At 45.5% G+C, this 25,041-nt stretch overlaps 1 protein-coding gene across 2 annotated transcripts in view; it reads right to left on the bottom strand.

Moving 5' to 3' along the window:
* LOC129702248 (ubiquitin-conjugating enzyme E2 D3-like) overlaps positions 1 to 24,713 on the bottom strand; it is a 65,701-nt gene extending 40,988 nt beyond the window's left edge. For both annotated transcript variants that reach the window (XM_055643924.1, XM_055643933.1), the window contains exons 1-2: positions 24,425 to 24,713; positions 13,008 to 13,071 (exon numbers count right to left, since the gene is read on the bottom strand). In XM_055643924.1, coding sequence (XP_055499899.1) covers positions 13,008 to 13,071; positions 24,425 to 24,448 — 88 coding nt within the window. In that variant the 5' untranslated portion in view covers positions 24,449 to 24,713. The remainder of the gene's footprint in view (positions 1 to 13,007; positions 13,072 to 24,424) is intronic.
* Positions 24,714 to 25,041: the final 328 nt, after the last annotated feature.

Genomic DNA, 25,041 nt, shown 5'->3' with positions numbered 1-25,041 from the left:
TGGGATTTTTTTGGTGCAGCGGGAACTGTGTAAGTCCTCCAAGGTAAGGAGAGGGCAGCCGACAATCCTCTGGGCGTTGTCAATGGCCCTCTGGAGCGCTTTCCTCTGAGCCGCTGTGCAGCTGGTGTACCACACGCATACACAGTATGTTAGTATACTCTCAATGGAGCACCGATAAAAGGACAGCAGCAGTCTCTGAGTGATGTCATTCTTCCTGAGCACCCTCAGGAAGTGCAGTCTCTGCTGGACCTTTTTCAGCAGCGCAGTGGTGTTCACGCTCCACGTCAGGTCCTCCTCAATATGGATTCCCAGGAAGCGGAAATCCGCCATCCTCTCCACACAGTCCCCTCTGATAGTCAATGGTACCATGTCCATTTTATTCTTCTTAAAGTCTATTATTAATTCCTATGTCTTTAAGGTGTTGAGGAGCAGGTTATTTTCTTCACACCACACTGTCAGCTGCTCCACCTCATCCCGGTAGGCGTACTTGTCCCCCCCCCGGAGATGAGTCCCACCACCGTAGTGTCATCCGCAAATTTGACAATGGTGTTGCTGTGGTGGGCGGGGGTGCAGTCATGTGTGTAGATGGTGTAGAGCAGGGGGCTCAGTACGCAGCCCTGTGGAGAGCCGGTACTGAGGCGGAGGGCCGTGGATGTATGATGGCCCACTCTGACTCTCTGGCTGCGACCCGACAGGAAGCTATTTATCCACGTACAGGTGGAGTGTGGAAGTCCCAAGTCCCTCAGAATGTAGAATCTCTAGAATTCTCTGCCACAGAATGTAGTTGAGGCCAGTTCATTGGCTATATTTAAGAGTAACTTTAAGGATGTGGCCCTTGTGGCTAAAGGGATCATGGGGTATGGAGAGAAAGCAGGTACAGGATACCGAGTTGGATGATCAGCCATGATCATATTGAATGGTGGTGCAGGCTCGAAGGGCAGAATGGCCTACTCCTGCACCTATTTTCTATGTTACTATGTGTTATGGCCTGGGCATGTATGGCTGCTGAAGGTACTGGCATACTTATCTTCATTGATGATATAACTGCTGATGGTAGTAGCATAATGAATTCTGAAGTGTATAGACACATCCTATCTGCTCAAGTTCAAACAAATGCCTCAAAACTCATTGGCCGGCGGTTCATTCTGCAGCTAGCCAATGATCCCAAACATATGGTAAAGCAACAAAGGAGTTTTTCAAAAGTAAAAAACGGTCAATACTTGAGTGGCCAAGTCAATCACCTGATCTGAACCTAATTGAGCATGCCTTTTATATGCTGAACAGAAAACTGAAGCAGACAAGCCCCCAAAACATGCATACACTAAAGATGGCTGCAATACAGGCCTGGCAGAGCATCACCAGAGAAGACACCCAGCAACTGGTGATGTCCATGAATTGCAGATTTCAAGCAGTCATTGCATGCAAAGGATATGCATCAAAATACTAAACATGACTACTTTCATTTACATGACATTGCTGTGTCCCAAATATAACGGTGCCCTGAAATGGGGGAGACTATGTATAAACATTGCTGTAATTTCTACATGGTGAAACCGAGATGTTTAAAAATGGCCTTTATTAAAATCTGACAATGTGCACTTTAACCGCATGTGATTTTTTCAATTACAAGTCTCAAATTGTGGAATAGAGGCAAATAAATAAATGACGGGTCTTTGTACCAAATATTATGGAGGGCACTGTATGTCTGTCCAAATGTCTTTTAAAACGTCATAATTGGATCTGCTTCTATTGTTCCCTCTGGCAGCTCTTTCCAGAGATGGACTGCCCTCCGAGTGGAAAAAGCTGTGCAGGTCTCTCTTAAATCTCTTCCCTCTCACTTCAAAGGTCAAAGGTTTAAAGGTCTTTTATTGTTACGTGTTCGGCCGCAGTGCGGACGGTGAAACGATATGGGAAAAAAAATCACATCTCCGTTGGTGTAAGAGATTGGAAAAAGTTTCCCCCAACTCCCCCCACACCCCGCATAAAACATGCTAAAGAACACTAAAAACATACATTTAACATACAAAGAAGGAAAGGGTAGGCAGACTGTTGACGAGGCAGCCATTGCTGGCGCCACCTGATGCTTTCTAGTTTTAGATTACTCTACCCTGGGAAAAACACCCAGAGTGTGAAGAGCGTTCACTTTATCCACACCCTTCATGATCTTGTACACCTCAATAAAATCACCCCATTAGCCTCCTACGCTCCAAAGAATAAAGTCCCAGCCCATCCAACCTATAACTCAAGCTCCTATGTCTAGTAACAACCTGGTAAATGTTTTCTGCATCTTTTCCAACTTAATATCATTCTTCCAAAAGCTGGATAACCAAACTACATAGTACTCTCATCAACGACTTGCTGCATCATGATGTCTCAACTTTTATACCCATCTCCATGAAGGCATGCAAGATAAATGCCTTCTTCACCACACTATCCATCTGACTCAGCACTTTCATGGAACCAAGGACCTACACTTCTGGATGTCTCTGTTCTAAAACACTCTCGGGGCTCCACCATTTATTGGGCCAGTATGTCCTAGTTTGCACCTCTATTTAAGAAGGTTTGCAAAGAAAACCTGGGACCTACTAGCCTAACATCTGTGTTAAGAAGGTTGCAAGAGTGGATTCTGAAGGATATCTATTTGCATTTGAAAGGCCAGGGGGTGATAAGTGATAGTCAGCATGGTTTTGCACATGGGGAATTGCGTCTCACAAATTTCTCGAAGTAACCAAGGAGGTTGATGAGGGCAGTGACTGCATTAACTTCAGCCAGGCCTTTGATTAGATTCCACATGGTAGTCTGCTCTGGAAGATTAGATAGGACTGATTTGGCTTAACAGGAGTCAAATATTTAAAAATTAGTAATACTGGGCACCAAATCACGGAACAATGGCCAGTTAGCAATTTGTAAGCAGTTTTTATAGAACATAGGACACCGCAAGAACAGGTCCTTTGACCGACAATGAGCGCCGAACATAAAATCAATGAGCACATAATGCATTTTCCTTAATTGCCTGCATATCCACCTGCCCATCCAAACATCTCTTAAATGCCACTATCGTTTCTCCCTCCACTACCACCTTCGATAGCACATCCCAAATACCCACTGTGTAAAAACACTTGCCCTGCACTTCTTTAAAATTTGCCTCTATCAGCTTAAAGCTATGCCCTCTAGTATTTAATTTTTCCATCCCGGGGAAAAGGTTCTGATTGTCTACCCTATCTATGCTGCCCATAATTTTATGTCCTTCTATCAAGTCTCCCTGTAACCTCTGGCGTTCCAGAGAAAACAATCCAAGTCCAGCCTCTCCATCAATTATTTTAAGGGCGATGCCATTAATTGCATAGTTTCTACTTACATTTGACCTCCCAAAGTGCTAATACCCCCCAAACCAAGCATTTTTCCGGTAAAACTCCTCTGTACCCTTTTCAAAGCCTCCACATCTTCCTGTAATTGGATGACCGGAACTGCACACAACTCCAAACGTGGCCTAACCAAAGTCCGATAAAGCTGCATCACGACTTCCTGACTGTTACAAGCAAGCATACCATAAGCATTCTTTACCGCTCTATCTACATGTGTTGCCATCTTCAGGGATTTATGGACTTGGATCCCAAGATCCGTCTGTACATCAATGTTTTTAAGGGTGATGCCATTAATTTTATAGTTTCTCCTTACATTTGACCTCCCAAAGTGCAACACCCCATACTTGTTCGGATTAAATTCCATCTCACATTTCCTTGCCCATTTCTGTAGCTGATCTATAAGCCACTGTATACGACAGCCTTCCTCACAATTCATGACCCCAGCAATCTTGGTGGCATCTGCAAACTTACTTACCACACCCTCTATATTTATGGCCAAGTCATTTATATATATATCACAAACAGTAGATCATAAGGTCATAGGAATAGAATAAAGGGCCTGTCCAACTTGGAAGACCTAATCAGCGTGTTAAAAAGAGTGTCTTCGACCTTCCAACTCGAGGGCACTCACCTGGAAAGCCTCGAGCTTGATCGACCATCCGGGGTGAAACCGTGAGCTGAATCAACCCATCCACATTGAAACCGCAAGCTGCATCGACCGACCGCACACAAACACATCGCAAAGACAGGGGCCAGGGAAAACAGAGGAGAGTTGTCTGCGCGATGAAGATGAAGGTAAAACGGCTGCACAGTAACGGTAAATCCTTTAGAGAACGTGGGGGGGGGGGGGGGAGGAGAATGAGTGGACACACTTTTAAGAAGTGTAATAAAGTTTGCGGGCATTTCCCTACCGGTCCTGAAAACTCCAATGAGCCAATCAAAATGCCCGGTCTGCGAAAGAGATTGCCTACGGCTGCCCTCGATTGCCTGTAAATAGCGAACCACACCATTGCACTAAGAGGTAAGACCCATGCTGACCAAATTTTACCCGCGGAAAACTTTTCAATACGCTGAAAAAATTTCCGCTATCTAGCGAGTATTCGGGAACTTCCCTCGAGCGGAAAGCGGAGGAGCGCTGTCTGCGCGATGAAGATGGAGGTAAAACGGCTGCACAGTAACCACTGAACCCTCTCCAGAGCCAGCACATCCTTCCTCAGATACGATGCAGGGCTCGAAATTAACGGATGCCAATGACCACCTAAAGTGCCGCCAGGCAATCTAAACGGCGAGTCATTTTGCCCGGCTTGGCACTGTAGATGCTGGTTTATACCGAAGATAGATACAAAAAACTGGAGTAACTCAGCGGGTCAGGCAGCTGGAGAAAAGGAACGTGACATTTCGTGTCGACGACGGCAACAAGCTGTAGTGCGGGTCAAAGATACTAGGTGCGGGGTGATGGAGAATCGGAGCAGCAACAGCGGCTCCTCCTCCCGTCCCCCACCCATCCTGATAACGGCCGCCGCTTGCTACTCCGCCAGCGGCGCTTTCAAAATTGCCCCTCCCGCACGCCGAGGCCAGGAGGGAGAGAGGAAGCGAGTGCAGGAGAGCAGGTGACCCCCTTCCGCCGTCTGAAGCGTCTGCACCGCTCGGCCCCGCACCTTCCTGTTGGCTGGCGGAGAAGGGGAGGCGGTGGCGAGGAGATCCCAACTGCCTCCCCCTTTGGCGGCGGCATTTGACGGTGGGCAGGGAAGGAAAGGCAGTGGGGCAATAATGCCGGTGTTGTCTGAGAAGCACTGACCTTCCTTCCTCCCCACCCCGTCTCCCCATCTGTCCCTCTCCCTCTATACATCTCCCTCTCCCCCTCTGTCCCTCTCTCTCTCTGTCTCTCTCTGTCTCTCTCTCTCTCTGTCTCTCTCTCTCTCTCTCTCCCCCCCCCCCCCATTTTATCCTGGGACCCCCCTCCTCTCAATCTCACACTGATCCCCATTCCCGCCTCTATTCAGTCCTCATTGACATCCCCTGTGCTCCTCTCCCCATTTACCCCCCTCCCCCCATTTATTCATCCTGCACTGATATCCTTATCCACCACACATTGATTCTCCTGCCACAACCCATTCATCCTGCACTGTTCCCACCCATCCATTCTTTTGCATTTTTTTGGTATTTGTATTCTTTTTTTTTGTTTTGGATTTTGTATTCTGGTCCTCTTGCAATAAATGCTAGCATTGTGTTTACCTTCCTTACTACCTATTACCTTTTTGGGAATCCTGCACCAGCACTCCCAAGTTCCGTTGCACCGATTTCTGGATTCTCACCCCCATTTAGTAGCGATGTTACAAAACCTACCTTCAGCGGCGCTGCAGATCTGCCACTGGCCATTTGGCCTTTGAGGTGGGGGGGGGGGCGGGATAAAAATGAAGGTTTGTATTATTTGTCGGAGAGGGATTTCCTCGGGCTGCTAGTCGATGAAGAAAAATTTATCGGACTTCCGTTCCCGGTTTTTTTAATTAAAAAAGCGCTGGACAATTTAATAGTTATAAAAGGCGACTTCGAACGCCCTCAACGCCTACAACGTGACGGATCGTAATATCAGGACAAAATAAAAGCCAAGTCGTTTATTTCACATATAATCTTGCTTCTTGGGGTGGCTTTTATCTAATTTTACGACGCGAAAATATTATTTGGGCCCCATACGAACCGGCAGTGTCTTTCCTGTCGATATGGGGTTTAAATTCACGGCAACGTTCCAATCGATCGCATTCCAGAAACACCCACTCGCAAGGTGATTTAAATCCTCATTTTTTGGGGACAATCATGTCATACGAGCATCTAAATTGTCAATATTTTGTGTAATCGTCTATCCATAGTCAATATTCACCACAGTTTTAGCCAGATGCATTGTGCAAAAAATAATAATTTTGATTATATTGAGAGTGGATGTTTCTAGATTAATTTAATTCCTTCCATTTGGCATATATGTTCATGACAGTGAGATTTAAAAATCATGTTATATTGTGAATTCTTTTGTGAATGGGATTAGTTTGTTATTTGGATACTTAGGTTATTAAAAAAATATATCCTTTTCTTAAGAAATGGATAGATGTTTAGATCTAGTAATTGAATTTAGATTGATTAGATGAAACTGATGAATATGAATTTTTTGTTGGGTATTTAACCATATAACCATATAACAATTACAGCACGGAAACAGGCCATCTCGGCCCTACAAGTCCGTGCCGACACAACTTTTTTTCCCTTAGTCCCACCTGCCTGCACTCATACCATAACCCTCCATTCCCTTCCCATCCATATGCCTATCCAATTTATTTTTAAATGATACCACCACTTCCACTGGAAGCTCATTTCACACCGCTACCACTCTCTGAGTAAAGAAGTTCCCCCGCATGTTACCCCTAAACTTCTGTCCCTTAATTCTGAAGTCATGTCCTCTTGTTTGAATCTTCCCTATTCTCAAAGGGAAAAGCTTGTCCACATCAACTCTGTCTATCCCTCTCATCATTTTAAAGACCTCTATCAAGTCCCCCCTTAACCTTCTGCGCTCCAGAAAATAAAGACCTAACTTATCTCTGTAACTTAGTTGTTGAAACCCAGGCAACATTCTAGTAAATCTCCTCTGTACTCTCTCTATTTTGTTGACATCCTTCCTATAATTGGGCGACCAAAATTGTACACCATACTCCAGATTTGGTCTCACCAATGCCTTGTACAATTTTAACATTACATCCCAGCTTCTATACTCAATGCTCTGATTTATAAAGGCTAGCATACCAAAAGCTTTCTTTACCACCCTATCTATATGAGATTCCACCTTTAAGGAACTATGCACGGTTATTCCCAGATCCCCCTGTTCAACTGTATTCTTCAATTCCCTACCATTTACCATGTATGTCCTATTTTGATTTGTCCTGCCAAGGTGTAGCACCTCACATTTATCAGCATTAAACTCCATCTGCCATCTTTCAGCCCATTTTTCCAAATGGCCTAAATCACTCTGTAGACTTTGGAAATCCTCTTCATTATCCACAACCCCCTATCTTGGTATCATCTGCATACTTACTAATCCAATTTACCACACCTTCATCCAGGTCATTGATGTACATGACAAACAACAAAGGACCCAGCACAGATCCCTGAGGCACCCCACTAGTCACCTGCCTCCAACCCGATAAACAGCCATCCACCATTACCCTCTGGCTTCTCCCATTCAGCCACTGCTGAAACATCTTGCTATTCCTGCATTTATACCCTACAGTTGAACCTTCTTAACCAACCTTCCATGAGGAACCTTGTCAAAGGCCTTACTAAAGTCCATATAGACAACATCCACTGCTTTACCCTCGTCAATTTCCCTAGTAACCTCTTCAAAAAATTCAAGAAGATTAGTCAAACATGACCTTCCAGGCACAAATCCATGTTGACTGTTCCTAATCAGACCCTGTTTATCCAGATGCTTATATATATTATCTCTAAATTCACTATTTGTTTTAGCGTTTAACTTTATCATTTCTAACTTTTTCTAAAACTGCAAATAATAACTTGTTTCTGTTAAAGCTGTTGAGTGTTTTTTTTTCCCCTTTACATTTTAAACAAAAGTCTCCGAAGAAGAAATGCAAAATTGTCAATCCAAATGCCCAGCAAAAGAGACTGATTTAGACAGCATTCACAGAGATTATCCGAATTTGTACTACTCCAAATGTGATGATCTACAGGACATTCTTAATGGGAAAGTAGTGGGCACAAAGGCTTGTCATGCGTGGTTTGAAGAGCAAATACTTGTGTTTACAATGCCAAAATTGAAAAGTTGAGGAAAAACAAGGTGTACAGAGTTGCTTATTGGTTACAATCTGAGGATGATGATGCTACCAGTGCTCGAAATTAGCGGTTGCCCGGGTGCCAATGACCACCCAAAGGGCTGCCGGGCAACCTAAATGCCGAGTCATTATGCCCGGCTTGGCACTGCAGATACTGGTTTATACCGAAACAAAAAGCAGGAGTAACTCAGCGGGTCAGGCAGCATCTCAGGAGAAAAGGAGTGTGACGTTTCTTGTCGTCAGCGATCATGTCGTGCGGGGCAAAGATACGGGGTGCAGGTTGACGGAGGGTCAGAGTGAATGACGGGCCCCACACAGCAGCAGCGGCGGCTCCTCCTTCTCCTCCCTGATAGCGGCCGCTGCTTTCAAAACAAACCCTCCTGCACTGCGAGGCTGGGAGGAGGGAGGGAGTAAGTAGGAGGCCTCCTTCTGCCATCTAAAGCAGCTGCACCGCTCGACCCCGCACCTTCCTGTTGGCTGGCGGAGAAGGAGAGGAGGTGGCGAGGAGCTCCCAACTGCCTCCCTCTTTGGCGGCGGCACTTGGCGGTGGACAGGGACGGCCAAGGCAGCGGTCCATGTCCGATGAGCGCTGACCTTCCTTCCTCCCCACCTCCCCTCTCTTCCTTCCTCCCCCTCCACCCCTCTTATCGTCAGACCTGTCCATCCCACACTGACCCCCATTCCCGCCTCTATTCAATCCTCACTGACATCCTCTGTGGCTCCCCCCCCCCCCCCCATCTCTATTCATCCTGCACTGATCTCCCTATCCACCTCGCATTGATTCTCCTGCCGCTCCCCATCCATCCTACACTGGTCCCCCAATTCATCCTGTACTCCCTTCCCATCCATCCTGCACTGTCTCCCCCCCATCCATCATGTACTGAACCCCCCCCCCCCATCCATCGTGTCCTGATCCCCCCCATTCATCTTTTACATGATTCACCCATTCATCCTGTAGTATTCCCCCTCATTCATCCGGCAGACCGTCCGATCCACACTGCACTGACCCCACCCATTCATCCTGCACTGATCCCATCCATCTTGTAGTGATCACACCCATTCATCCTGAACAGACCCTCCAATCCACACTGTACTGCCCCTCCCATTCATCCGGTACTGATCCCCCATTCATCCTGTAGTGATTCCCCCTTTCATCCAGTTCTGATCCCCCCCCCCCCCATCCATACTGTACTGATCCCTCCGCCCATTCATTCTGTACTGACCCCCCCATTCATCCTGTACTGATCCATCCATTCATCCTGTACTCATCCCCCCCATTTATCCTGTACTGATCCACTCATCCATCCTGTACTAACCGCCCCCAATTCATCCTGTACTAATCCCCCCCATTCATCCTGTACTGTCCCCCCCATCCATCCTGTACTAATCCCCCCATTCAAGAAAGAAGAATGGGTGTTCAGTCTGAAGGGTCGACCCGAAACGTTGCCGCTCCATAGGGTGCTGCCTCACCCGCTGAGTTTCTCCAGCATTTGTCTGCCCCCAGTCATCCTGTACCGATCCCCCCATTAATCCTCTACTGATCCCTCTCCCGTCAATCCCGTACTGATCCCCCCATTCAACACCACAGACATCCCCCGTGCTCTTCCCTCACAATTTTACCTATTCCAACCAACACGCACTAATTCCCCAGCCTCAATCCATCCATCCCGCACCGATTGCCTTCTCACACCCCCCCCCCCCTACAACCCGCACTGATTCACAGCCTCCCCTACTGTGCTGGAAATGTCTTCAGAGCGAAAATTGCCTATGTTTGAGAACGGATTGCAATCAAATGTGTTTTAAATCCCAATGTTATTATTTGTTTTAATCCATAAAGATGGATTAAATTGTGAACACGTGAAACTCTAAACCGCAGTGTTCGATTGTCACTGCTGCCGTTGACATGCTATTACAGAATTCATTTTAACAGCAAATCAATGCTCTTTATATGGAGTATCAGTACTGTAGTTATTTAATGAGCAACATTCACAACTGTACGTTGGATTTTTTCAGGTTTTACTTCTACAGTCAGTCATATACATCACAAATTTGGTCTGGAGATATTTCAGTTGAAATTTTTACGTTAATTCTGAAGTGGAAGCTGGCAACAGGGAAAAAAAGTTAAGTGAGAGCCCTGGCTACTGATTATGATATGCCAATGTGCCAGCTAGCAACTGATCTTCTCCATAAAGACTTGGCCTATTGCTAGAAATTGTAATATATTTACCTATGTTACGGACTTATAGCATATAATACAATAATATTAAAGTTCTGATCTTGAGAATATCACATTTTTGAATTTTCAAGGCAGTCTGTGAGTTTATTACTCTTTCCGTCACAACAGTCAATTTTGTAATTAGCTCCAATTAGGTTAACTAATTATATGCTTTAATTTCAGGTCATACAAGTAAGATGTTTTATATTGATTTCAGAATGCCTCAATCTATAATAACTGAGCATTTCATTCAGTTTTTTTAATTTTTAAGAAAGTTATGGGCTTTTGACTGTCCTCGATCACAGTTTTTGTGTTATGTCAATGGAAAAGGAATAGGGAATAAGATGCTAATTTCCGAGTATGGAAATGGCCATAACTTTTTTAATACTGAAGATATGAAAGTGAATTAGGGGTCAAATTAAACTTCTTTTTATGCTTTATCTGATGGGATAAATTGCAGACTTGATTTTTAAAATCTCAAAATTTTGTAATGTTGCTACATTTAGAAAATAATATACACCTTTGTTCCTACTACCAAAATGCATGACTCCACACTTTGCTACACTGTTCATCAAGTTTGGTCAGAGCATTTCATTAATCTGGTCCCTGAAAATCAGTATTTTGCTGAGGAAATCAGTATTTTTACACGGTGCCATTTTGCTGAAATATGTTTAAAATGTAATGTGCGGTCATACCAATGTAAGAATACAAGAATGCATAACTTGTTTATTGTGTATTTGTAATAGTTTACTGTGTATTATATGTCATAGCTGCTTTCTTGCATTTGTCCAGACGTTTATCATTGAAAGTCTTTAGGTAGCAACGTTTCCCCATGGCCTGGGGAAACGTTAAGAGGCTGGAATCTCTCTATATCTCGTTCTTTCTCTCTCTCCCTCTCCTCTCTCTCCCCCTCTCCCCCCTCTCCCCTCCCCCCCCCCCCCCCCCCCCCCCCCCCCCCCCAGTGTGGGTTCAGGGGGGCTCCTGCATTTTCAATAAATTGAAAGAGATTCTCAAAGCTTTCTGCTGGTAGTTTACTTAACAGAAGCTTAGAATTTTTTTAACACATAACAAGTAAAATAACCCCCAAAAGATAATATTTCATGAAATAAATAACTACATACAGGTAAACAAATCTTTACAAAGAATGTTACCTGAAATGCCTCTTTGCCTAGCACTGTGTGGCAACAGCAGAGAAATAGCAGAGAAATAGCGTTGGCTGCAGCCATCTTCTGCTTCAGCAAGGGAAGCTGGTCAGTGATTGGCCGCAACGTCCCTCGGAGACTGCGTCTGATTGGCCGCCGAGTGAACAGCCCATTATGTGACTGGACACAAAGCCCTTGGAGACAGTGGCTGGTTGGACGGGGATTTTAAGGGAAGCCGGTTGGTGATTGGATGCTACCCACTTAGGGACAGCGGTTGATTGGCCGCCAAATAATCGGGCAACAAAAAATTGACAAATAGGAAAACAAAAAAAAAATCGCAATGTCGATTTAAATCGGAAGAATATCATGCCAGATCTTCAGTTCCTTCCTGTTGAAGAAGAACCCTGGCCTGAAACTCCATATTTAACAACGCAAAATCGTACATCCGTATTCTTATCGCGTTTCTGTACAAAATACATAAAATCCGTACTACTTGGCAGCTCTGCATCTGCCATTTCTCTGCCCACTCTCCCAACACAGGAGGTTCCAGCACGGATTCTGCGGAACTCCACTAGTCAGACCTCCAGCTTAAATATTGATGATCCACCACAAACCTCTGCCAGTAAGCCAGTTCCGAATCCATACAACCACGTCACTGTTAATGCCGTGCGCATCTTGATATTGTGGATCAGTCTACCATGGGGGATTTATCAAATGCCTTACTAAAATCCTTACAAACAAAATCCATCACCCTATCCTTACCAATCACCCGTCATTCCTCAAAAAATTCAATTAAGTTGGTATGGCACAACATACTATGTACAAAGCCATGCTGACTGTCCCTAATTAACTCATTCTCTTCCAAATGGGAGTAACTCCCATTCTGAAGAATCCTCTCCATTAGCTTCCCTACCACTGACATGATGCTAGACTTCTCTTCTTAAATAAAGGAACATTAGCTACTCTCCAGTCCTCTGGGACCTTGCCTGTGTCTAGAGAAGATGTAAAGATCTCTGTCAAGGCTCCCACAATCTCTTCTCTTGCCTCCCTCAATGTTCTTCAAGAGACCACAATACCAACGCCTTCTTCATTTCAAAATGTCCCTGCATGCATTATATTTGGAGATCTTTTTAAAAAACCAGTCAGCATTGACCAATGTTTTTTCAAAAATGCTACATCTTCAAGAGCAAAAGCTGTTTATTCTTCAGGGAAGGTCAGTAGTTAGGGTGTTCATCTCAGCCACACACTTGGTGAGGATTCTAAGTGAGCCCAAGTGTGAAAGATGAGTGAACAATACCTGATGAAATCAGGGCACTTTAAGTATGGGATATATCCATTGAGAAGTTTCCCATTTCCAAATCAACTTCAATTACTGCACGATGTATGATCATACATTTATAAGATGACAAATTAATGCAGTCTTTTGTTTTAAAAGTTCATTTTAAATACTCACAATCATCTCCAACTGGACCTGCAGAACACTGTGCTGGCGGATCACGAGCCAAGTCTAGAAGCTCCTAAATTCAACAATGAAAACAATTGGTTTCAGGAATTAAAAAGAATCGTCAAAAGTAGTTGGTGGACATTACCTTACACGTTACATATTTTTAACATAATACAGTAAAAATCGATCAACATTAATATAAAACAGTTAGTGAAACACAGGTTCTGCCAGTTTCGTGGTCACTTTTGAGCCACACCAGGTTATTTTTCCTATAGGAGTGCTGCTCTCCAGGCATTATTTACCCCTTGATATACACGTGGTGCATGCTTAGTTATCCTGTGCATGACGACATGTGGTAACTTAGGCAAATGGATAGACAGGTATGTGAGCAAATGTGACATGAATAGCAAAAGGTATGTGGAATATATTTACTGCAGAATAAATACAAAATGTTGCCTTTAGAACATGGAAAACAGTACAACACAAGAACTGGCTCTTCCACCCATGTCAGCACTGAATATGATGCTAAGATAAACGGCCTGCATTTGACCCCATACCCCAACACAACCGTGTGCCCATCTAAAATCCTCAAATCCAATATCATATCTGCCTCCACCACCTGGCAGTGTTCCAGGCACTCACCACCCTCTGTGTAAAAAAGCTTGCCCCACACATCTATAAACTTTGCCCCTCTCACCTTAAGGCTAGTGTTGGACATTTCCATCTTGGAAAAAAGTTTTTGATTGTCTCCCATAATTTAATACACTTCTATCAAGACTCCACTCAACCTTCAGGATTTGAGAAAAATATCCATTATATAAAACCATACAATGTACACTTGTACATTGATTCTAAACTGCAAAAACCACGACCTGGAAGGGCAATAAGGCAGATTCAAAAACTTCCAAGATCTGCTTGCAAAACTCAAAATTCACAACGGAATGTTAATTGTGATGTCCATATAGCAGAAGGGGAAGCTGGAGGGCTCAAAACAAATAAAGGTAGATCAATTCCTGGAACATGATCAAGTTTATCCCAGGATATAAAGGAAAACTAGAAAATGAGTGCTGGCCAAAGCAGAAGTATAATAGCAGAAACAAAAAAACTGCAGATGTTAGTTTACAAAAAAGGACACAAAGTGTTAAAGTAACTCAGGCAGCATCTCGGGAGAACATGGATCAGAGAACATTTCCATCAGAAGAAGGTTCGCAACACAAAACGTCATTTATCCATGTACTCCAGAGATGCTGCTTGACCCGATGAGTTCGTTCAGCATTTGTGTGATTTTCAGAGACATTTGATCATCGATAGCTACAAATGAAGTGAGAAAGACTGAACCGCGGCTAACCGATTTATTAAAAAATGTTACAGAGAAAAGCCTGGGAATCACAGCACGGTTATCAGTGGTGAAAAAGTTAATGGAGGGGATTCTGAGTGACACGATTTACATGCATTTGGAAAGGCACGCACTAAATAGGGATAGTCAGCGTGGGAAATTGTGTCTCTCAAAATTGATTTGAGGTTTTTTTTTGAAGAGATTACAAAGATTAATGAGGGCAGTACAATGGACGTTACACTTCAGCAAGGCTTTTGACAAAGTACCACATGACAGACTGCGTTGGAAGGTTAGATCACATGTAACCCAGGGTGAGCCAGCCAAATGATACAAAATTGGCTTGAAAGCAGGAAAGAGTTATGGTAGAGGATGGTTTTCAGACTGGAGGCCTGTAACAAGTGTTGTGCAGTTTTGATTTACCGATATTACATATATTCTCAATTTGGATGAGAATGTAGGTGGCATAGTTCATAAGTTTGCAGATGACACTACAATTGGTGATACACTGAGTGGACTGTGAAGGTGTCAGTGGGCGGAGGAATTGTAAATGGAGTTTATGTTCAGATAAATGTACGGTATTGTATTTTGGCGAGAGAAACTAGAGCAGGACTTACACATTTAATGGCAAGGCCCTGGGGGGTATTGTAGAACAGAGAAACCAAGGGGTGCATGTGCGTAATTTCTCGAAAGTGGTGACACTGTGTGGTGAACCTGGACTTTAGTACATTTGCTCTCATCAGTGGGGCAAAGGTGACCTGTACAAAAAGGACGGGCTGCACCTTAACTGGAGCGGGACCAACATCCTAGCAGGCAGGCTTGCTAATGCTACATGGGAGGGTTTAGAAACATAGAAAAATAGGTGCAAGAGTAGGCCATTCGGCCCTTCGGCCCATTCAATATGTTCATGGCTGATCATCCAACTCAGTATCCTGTACCTGCCTTCTCGCCATATCCCCTGATCCCTTTAGCCACAAGGGCCACATCTAACTCTTTCTTAAATATATCCAATGAACTGGCTTCAACTACCTTCTGCGGGAGAGAATTCCAGAGATTCACCACTCTCTGTGTGAAAAAAGTTTTCCCCATCTCGGTCCTAAAAGATTTCCCCTTTATCCTTAAACTGTGACCCCTTGTTCTGGACTTACCCAACATCGGGAACAATCTTCCTGCATCTAGCTTGACCGTCCCCTTAAGAATTTTGTACGTTTCTATAAGATCCCCCCTCAATCGTCTAAATTCTAGCGAGTACAAACCGAGTCTATCCAGTCTTTCTTCATATAAAAGTCCTGACATCCCAGGAATCAGTCTGGTGAACCTTCTCTGTACTCCCTCTATGGCAAGAATGTATTTCCTCAGATTAGGAGACCAAAACTGTACGCAATACTCCAGGTGTGGTCTCACCAAGACCCTGTACAACTGCAGTAGAACCTCCCTGCTCCTATACTCAAATCCTTTTGCTATGAATGCTAACATACCATTCGCTTTCTTCACTGCCTGCTGCACCTGCATGTCTACTTTTAATGACTGGCGTATCATGACACCCAGGTCTCGTGGCATCTCCCCCTTTCCTAATCGGCCACCATTCAGATAATAATCTTTACTTTCCTGTTTTTGCCACCAAAGTGGATAACCTCACATTTATCCACATTATACTGCATCTGCCATGCATTTGCCCACTCACCCAGCCTATCCAAGTTACCTTGCAGCCTCCTAGCATCCTCCTCACAGCTAACACTGCCCCCCAGCTTCGTGTCATCCGCAAACTTGGTGATGTTGTATTCAATTCCCTCGTCCAAATCATTTATATCGTAAATAGCTGGGGTCCCAGAACTGAGCCTTGCGGAACCCCACTAGTCACTGCCTGCCATTGTGAAAAGGACCCGTTTACTCCTACTCTTTACTTCCTGTCTGCCAGCCAGTTCTCTATCCATATCAATACTGAACCCCCAAAACCGTGTGCTTTAACTTTGTATACTAATCTCTTATGTGGGACCTTGTTGAAAGCCTTCTGAAAGTCCAGATATAACACATCCACTGGTTCGCCCTTATCCACTCTACTAGTTACATCCTCGAAAAATTCTATAAGATTCGTCAGACATGATTTACCTTTCATAAATCCATGCTGACTTTGTCCAATGATTTCACCACTTTCCAAATGTGCTGCTATCCCATCTTTAATAACTGATTCTAGCAGTTTCCCCACTACCGACTTTAGACTAACTGGTCTGTAATTCCCTGTTTTCTCTCTCCCTGCCTTTTTAAAAAGTAGGGTTACATTAGCTACCCTCCAATCCTCAGGAACTACTCCAGAATCTAAAGAGTTTTGAAAAATTATCACTAATGCATCCACTATTTCTGGGGATACTTCCTTAAGTACTCTGGGATGCAGCCTATCTGGCCCTGGGGATTTATCAGCCTTTAATCCATTCAATTTACCTAACACCACTTCCCGACTAACCTGGATTTCACTCAGTTCCTCCATCTCATTTGACCCCTGGTCCCCTGCTATTTCCGGCAGATTATTTATGTCTTCCTTAGTGAAGACAGAACCAAAGTAGTTATTCAATTGGTCTGCCATGTCCTTGTTCCCCATGATCAATTCACCTGTTTCTGACTGCAAGGGACCTACATTTGTTTTAACTAATCTTTTTCTCTTCACATATCTATAAAAGCTTTTGCAGTCAGCTTTTATGTTCCCTGCCAGTTTTCTTTCATAATCTATGTTCCCTTTCCTAATTAAGCCCTTTGTCCGATCTCTGCTGGTCTCTGAATTTCTCCCAGTCCTCTGGTAGGCTGCTTTTTCTGGCTAATTTGTACGCTTCATCTTTTGTTTTGATACTATCCCTGATTTCTCTTGTTATCCACGGATGCACTACCTTCCCTGATTTACTTTTTTGCCAAACTGTGATGAACAATTGTTGTAGTTCATCCATGCAGTCTTTAAATGCCTTCCATTGCATATCCACCGTCAACCCCTTAAGAATCAATCGCCAGTCTACCTTGGCCAATTCACGTCTTATACCCTCAAAGTTACCTTTCTTTAAGTTCAGGACCCTTGTTTCTGAATTAACGATGTCACTCTCCATCCTAATGAAGAATTCAACCATATTATGGTCACTATTGCCCGAGGGGCCACGCACAAGACTGCTAACTAACACTTCCTCATTACTCAATACCCAGTCTAGAATAGCCTGCTCTCTCGTTGGTTCCTCTACATGTTGGTTTAGAAAACTATCCCGCATACATTCCAAGAAATCCTCTTCCTCAGCACCCTTGCCAATTTGATTCACCCAATCTATATGTAGATTGAAGTCACCCATTATAACTGTTTAACCTTTGTTGCACGCATTTCTAATTTCCTGTTTGATGCCATCCCCAACTCCACTACTACTGTTAGGTGGCCTGTACACAACTCCCACTATCGTTTTCTGCCCCTTAGTGTTTCGCAGCTCTGCCCATATCGATTCCACATCCTCCAAGCTAATGTCCTTCCTTTCTATTGCGTTAATCTGCTCTCTAACCAGCAACGCTACCCTACCTCCTTTCCCTTTCTGTCTATCCCGCCTGAATATTGAATATCCCTGGATGTTCAGCTCCCAGCCTTGGTCACCCTGGAGCCATGTCTCCGTGATCCCAACTATATCATAGTCATTAATAGCTATCTGCACATTCAACTCATCCACCTTATTACGAATGCTCCTTGCATTGAGACACAAAGCCTTCAGGCTTGTTTTTACAACACTCTTACCCCTTATACTACTATGCTGAAAAGTGGCCCTTTTTGATTTTTGCCCTGTCATTTTTACTTTTCACCTTGCTACCTATTGCTTCTACCCTCATTTTACACCCCTCTGTCTCTACACTCACACATTTAAGAAACCCTTTCCCTTTAACTCCATCCTCCACTATCCCATTCGACACCCCACCCCCCTTATTCAGTTTAAAACCACCCGTGTAGCAGTGGCAAACCTGCCTGCCAGAATGCTGGAATGTGGGTTTAAACTAGATTGGCAGGGGGGTGAGATCTTGTACAGGACAGAGGCACTTGAGAGGCTAGAGCTTGGCATGGAGGGTGGTGTGGGTAAGGTTGGTGGACAGAAAAGGCAGATGAAAGGCAAGGAGGTTTGGTTTCAACTGCACATATTTTAATGCAAGGTGCCTGACGGGTAAGGCAGATGAGCTCAGGGCATGGATAGGTACGAGCGACTGGGACATTGTAGCCATGACTGAAACCTGGTTAAGGGAGGTGCAGGACTGGCAGCTCAATATTCCAGGGTACAGGAGCTTCAGGAGAGGCAGGGGTGAGGGAAAAAGAGGATGGGGTTGTATTGTTGGTTAAGGAGGATGTTACGGCAGTGATCAGAGGTGACATTACGGACGGTTCGTCTAGTGAGGTGGTCACGGTGGCACAGCAGTAGAGTTGCTGCCTTACAGCAAAATGCAGCACCAGAGACCTGGGTTCGATCCCGACTACGGGTGCTGTCTGTATGGAGTTTGTACGTTCTCCCCATGATCTGCATGGGTTTTCTCCGAGATCTTCAGTTTCCTCCCACACTCCAAAGACGTACAGGTTTGTAGCTTAATTGGCTTGATAAAAAAAAAAGTAAAATTGTCCAAGTTGGCGATATGCAGAGTACTGCCCTGCCGACTACAAAATTCAGACGGTTCAGGTTTATGGGTGGAGCTGAGGAACAAAAAGGGGATGATCTCCTTGTTGGGGCGTACAACAGACCCCCGAATAGTCAATAGGAATTAGAAGAACAAATGTGCCAGGAGATTATACACAGCTGCAAGTCAAATAAGGTTGTTGTAGTGGGGGATTTTAACTTTCCCAATATAGACTGGGAAAATCATAATGTGAAGGGTTTAAATGGGGTGCAATTCCTCAAAAGTATTCAGGAGTTTTTTTAACCGGTATGTAGAGGCCCCCACATGTGAGAGGGCAACGCTGGATCTAGTATTGGGAAGGGCAAGTTAATGCAGTGTCTGTGGAAGAGCCTTTTGGGATCACTGACCACAGTTGGATAGTTATGGATAGGGACGGAGAGGATCCACGTGTTAATAATGCTCAACTGGGGTAAGGCCAGCTTTGAGGGTATAAGAGTTCTCGCTCAAGTTGACTTGAGCAGGTTATTTGAGGGGAAAGGAACATCGTGAGGTGTCGCATTTTGTGACATCGAACAAGGGCAGTAAAATGTAGGCCTCTAGATAGCGCTGTAGAGAGGGATCCCAGAGTACATGTGGACACAAAATGGTGGAGTAACTCAGCGGGACAGGCAGAGAAGAAATGGGTGATGTTTCGGGTCGAGACTCTTCTTCAGGCTGATGTCATGAGAGTGGGTGGGACAAAGATAGAATGTACTCAGAGACAGTGAGACTGGTGGGAGAACTGGGAAGGGGGAGAGGATAGAGAAGGAAAGCAAGGGCTATTTGAAGTTAACAGGAGTACAGGTGAATGGTTCCTTGAAGGTTGAGTCGCAGGTGGATAAGGTGAACAAAAAGGCTTTTGGCACTTTGGCCATCATCAGTCAGATTATTGAGTACAGAAGTTGGGAGATCACGTTGCAGTTGTATAAGACGTTGCTGAGACCGCATTTAGAATATTGTGTTCACTTCTGGGCACCATGTTATAGGAAAGATATATTTCAAGCTTGAAAGGGTTCAGAAAAGATTGACGAGGATGTTGCCAGGACTAGAGGGTGTGAGCTACATGGAGAGGTTGAGTAGGCTGGGTCTCTATTCCATGGAACACAGAAGGATGAGGGGTGATCTTATAGAGGTGTATATAATCGTGAGGGGAATAGATCGGGTAGATGCATAGTCTCTTGCCCAGAGTAGGGGAATCAAAGACATAGGTTCAGGGTGAAGGGGAAAATATTTAATAGGAATCCGAGGGGTAACTTTTTCACACAAAGGGTGGTGGGTGTATGGAACAAGCTGCCAGAGGAGGTAGTTGAGGCTGGGACTATGCCATCATTTAAGAAACAGTTGAGGGACAGGTACATGGATAGGACAGATTTGGAGGTATATGGACCAAGCGCCAGTTAGTGGGACTAGTGTAGCTGGGACATTGTTGGCCAGTGTGGGCAAGTTGGGCCGAAGAGCCTGTTCCACACTGTATCACTCTATGCCAAACACATTTTCATCCAAAACATAATCAACGAATAGTATTCTGATGCAAGTGTTCTTATTCATCTACAGCTGAATGCGGTGCAAGATTTTGCTTTAGAGAGTCATGGAGTTAGTGTGGAAACAGGCCCTTCGGCCCAACTCGCCCACACCGGATAACAATATCCCAGCTACCCAGTCCCACTTGCCTCATTTGTGGGGGTATTGGAACAGGATTTGGGAAGCCAGGGTTTAGCTGTACAACATGTGGGGAAGGCTACATTTGGTGTACTATGTATAGTTCAGGTCACCTTGCTATACAAGGATGTCATTGAACTGAAAAAGGTACAAATAATGTTTTAGTAACCAAAGGCTGGAGGGTATGTGTTATAAGTAGAGGCTGGACAAGCGAGGACATTTTTCCATAGGAGCTTGAGGAGTGACCTTGTAGAGATTTATAAATTCCCGAGTGGCATGAGAGAAAAGGTGAATAGCCAGACGAGGGTATCTAAAACTAGAGGGATTAGGTACAAGGTGAAGGGGGTACTTTTTTACTTGAAGGTGGACATGAAAATAGAAAGGTAGCATCGGCAACAGCTGCGTCAGCTTCCCGTGACTGTGAGCCTCACATCACACGGGTCTGACTGCAGAAAATTTACTGTTGGGTTGCATCACAGTTTGTTTCTGAACGGTCCCTTCATAAGCTAGGGTACTATCTGATTCACCACTACCCCATTGCAGACATTGGACTGTCTCTGGAACTGTTGTGCTAATGCTGAGGACTATATTTTCCTCTTCTCTCTACGTACAATACTCGTTTGACTTGATGGTCTTTATGTAGTATCAAAACAGATTTTCACTGTACCTCAGTATACGTGAAAATAATAAACCTAAACCATGCAAGGAAAGCAAATGTTTTCATACCCTGCTTGAAAACATACCCAGTACCCTGATGGGCTGCAAATGTCTGGAACACTACTACAGTAGCCTGTATAGTCTCAGCTGTGTGCAGTGGCAAGATTGCAACTGAAGGAAATAGAAAATAGGTGCAGGAGGCCATTCTGCCCTTCGAGCCAGCACCGCCATTCATTGTGATCATAGCTGATCGCCCCCAATCAATAACCCGTGCCTGCCTTCTCCACATATCCCTTGATTCCACTAGTCCCTAGAGCTCTATCTGACTAAATCAAGTGATTTGGGGAAAGCGAAGCAGGACAAAGGCCCAAATACCTTACCTATACTCCAATACTTTGGAATGATAATACTTGTTCAACGTGTTTTTTTCAGCTAATTGTAGTGCAGTATAAATGCTACTTCCTCATTCTCTTTACTTCTTTAATCAGTCAGAATATTTCCAGAGAGTCCTGTTTTTAAACATCCATTACACTTTGCTTTTTCTTTCACCGTTCCTTTAAGTATTTACAGTAAACACTTTTTATAAGGGACCATGGGGGGGTGGGGGGGGGGGGAATCGTCCATTATAGCCGAGTACGTTACTGCCTGGAACACCAACTGCAAATGTTGGTAAATACATAAGAGACACAAAGCGCTAGAGTAACTCAGGTCAGGCAGCATCTCTGGAAGACATGGATAGGTGATGATTGGACATTTCTTCTTCAGTCTGCCGAGTAACTCCAGCACGTTTAAAACTAGGAGCCAAAGGCTCATTTAAAATGGGCGCTTCACCCTTTCACATGACTGTTGTTGCGGCGCCGTAAGCCCAGGGCCAGCGCTTTCTTCAGGCCGCTGCCAATGACATGACACTTTGTCACAGTGATGCTTTCTCCACTCTTACCAGCTGCCACTTACAAGGCGGAGTACGTCAGCGACTTCAGGGGGGGTATGAGGCCAAGTGGACAGAGCGACGGTAGGTGGCGGCAGCGGGGAGCGAGTGGTGACAAAGCCACCATCGGCATCAAGAAAGGCAGGAGCTCCACGGTGACCGAGCACGTCTGTCATTGATAGTGGCCCAAAGAAAGCGCAGTCCCCAGGGGCTACAACGTGAGCTGTAACAATAGCCGTGTCAGCAGACCGTGCTGTGGACAAAGAAGGGCACGCTGGTGTACCTTGCGAGTCGAGGATGGGGTTGATGCTTGGGCTCTAAACAACCAGGGAGCCGGCATCGTGTCAACAAGTCTGTCCACTATATCCAAAATCAGTTATAAAGGGGTCTGTTAAAACAAGGGTTCACTGTATATACTTGTTGAGGAAACCGTGGATAAGCTGAGATATAGCTCTATACTTTGCACAAAACTGAGAGGTGTTCTCGGGGGAATATAAATTCATAGCAGGCTTCGAATAGATACACTGACTTTTGCCATTATTGCCCCTATAGTCGGGGGTCACTTTAAAATAATAGTTTTTTGGCGCCGAGATCAAAAAACATTTTTCTACTTTCCAGAGGGTCGTGAATTTTCAGAATTTCCCCCTTCAACCCTCCACTACAAGAAGCATGTCATTGAGTTTACTCAAGCCAGCTCCTTGAAATGTTGAGGAAGAAATTAGAGGACATATTAGTCATGGAAGCAGCACAGACGAAAAATATCAGCCATGATCGAACTGAACAATCTGGCACACCCTCTGGTGTTTTTATTCTTGATGTAACAGGCAAAATTCACTACAGAATGAGAAATCAAAATATTTGCTATATTATCCCTCAAAATCCTAGCTTCCATGTTAGATTAAAAACTTGCAATAAAACAATTTAAATGGCTCTTCCACAATTATCAAATAGAATTTCAAACTGTAACCAATTTGCAAGGGTTTATAACCTAGCATTCCATAAAAATTGACATTTCCAACTTTAAAGAAAGATTAAATTAAGATACAAGATCTCATACAATCTTTAGAAAACCTTCCGGCAGACTACACCAAAGAGAAATTGAAACCTGTCCCCCTACAAATAATGTTCAAGCATTCATAGGCAGGCAGGTAGACTTGGGGTCAATGTACTGATCATACTGAACCCATCCTTGCATGTCATCCACAAACACTCTCAGCACCTAATCATAGTCCTTAACACTGAGCAACCAAAAGCAGCAGGAACAAGTTCCACAAACTGAGATATCATCTCACTTCACATTTGAACTCTATACTTCAGCCCTGATGTAAGAGGAAGTTTGAAGATTTATATGATTGGCTCCGATATAATAATGTGTTGTTTCAGTCTGGTTATTACTACAAAAGGATTCCCTAACATGCCACAGATGCCAGAAATATGGAAGAAATAAAATGTTGGAAATACATAGTAAGTCAAGCAGCATCTGTGGAGAGAGAAAGAAAGTTAACATCTCAGGGTCATGACATTTCCTGTTCACTAGAGATATGTGACAAAGACAGGTCATGCCATGGGTGGGTGGGGGAAGAGATGGTGAGAGAATTGGCCTGAAGCAAGAGAGGACCCCGGGGAGGGGGTGAAAGTGAGAGTAGCCTGTGGGTGAGGATGAGCATAGGGTGAGGGTTGGGGGTGAAGTGAAGGCGAGAGGAGCCCGTGGGTGAAGATGGGGGTGGGTGAGGGTTGGGGGGGTTAAACTGAGAGGGGCCCATGGGTGAGGATTGTGGGGTGGGCGAGGATTGGGGGGGGGGGTGAAGGTGAGAGGGGCTGTGGGTGATGGTTGCGGTGTGAAGGTGAAAGGGGCCCGTGGATGAGGATGTATGGGTTCGGGGTGAAGGGTGAGAGGAGCCCGTGAGTGAGGATGGGAGGGGTGTGTGTGAAGGTGAGTCTGTTCGTAAGGGGGGAGAAGGGGACAGGCAGCCCTGGGGGCGGGGGAGAAGACACGGGGGGGGGGGGGGGGGTGTTTAGCGGGCCTGGTACCGGGAGGGGAGAGGGGTACTCGCTCCTCTGGGCCCGACGGCGGTTCCGGCCGCGCCCTCCGGCGTGGGCTTGGCACTCCGTCATTCCCCCCCCTCCCCCGGCGAGGCCCGGGCCCACCTCCCCGATCCCAGGCCTGTGGCCCGCGGCCGCGCCCCACTCACTCGCTACCTTGTTAATCCGCTTCATCGCCATCCCGCGGGCCGGCGCCTCCCGCTCAGGCTCGGGGTTGATGTGTTGAAAGCGGGCGTCTGCTGCTCAGTGTGTGCGTTTGTGTGTGCGTATGTTGAGCGGCCTGAGCCGCGGCGGGCGGGACGTGCCGGGCTTGGGCGGCGGCGGCTCCGCTGCGCTGTCCGGCGGCCGGGGTCGGGCGGCCCGAGGCCACACTCCGTCTCTGTCTGTCCGTCGGTCACTCGGTCCCCGCACTCGCTTCAGCGCCGCCGCTGCTCCTCACCACAAGATGGCGGCCGCCGGAACTACTTCCCGCCTAGGCTGCGCGCGCACCCATCGGGCTGGGGGGAAACCGCCCGGCCGCCGCCGCACTCCGCACACGGGCTGTACCCCTCCGCCACAGCACTCCGCCCGCCGCCGCTGCGGCCGGGACTGGCGACAAACCCCAATGCGCAGGCGCTACGCCCGAGCGCCGCCCGCTGGCCAGAAGTGGTCAAAGTAACCGGTGGCTCGAGAAACCGGCGGGTGGTCGGTCGTTGGCAGCAATGGAGGAGATGTCCCCCCCTGGAGATGTCCACCCGTCCCTCTGGAGATGTCCATCAGTTCCCGAAGACCAA

The sequence above is a fragment of the Leucoraja erinacea genome, chromosome 1, assembly GCF_028641065.1.
Source record: "Leucoraja erinacea ecotype New England chromosome 1, Leri_hhj_1, whole genome shotgun sequence".
NCBI lineage: Eukaryota > Metazoa > Chordata > Chondrichthyes > Rajiformes > Rajidae > Leucoraja > Leucoraja erinaceus.
The sequence above is the reverse complement of the archived record's forward strand: the minus strand, read 5'-3'. Positions and strand labels throughout refer to the sequence as shown.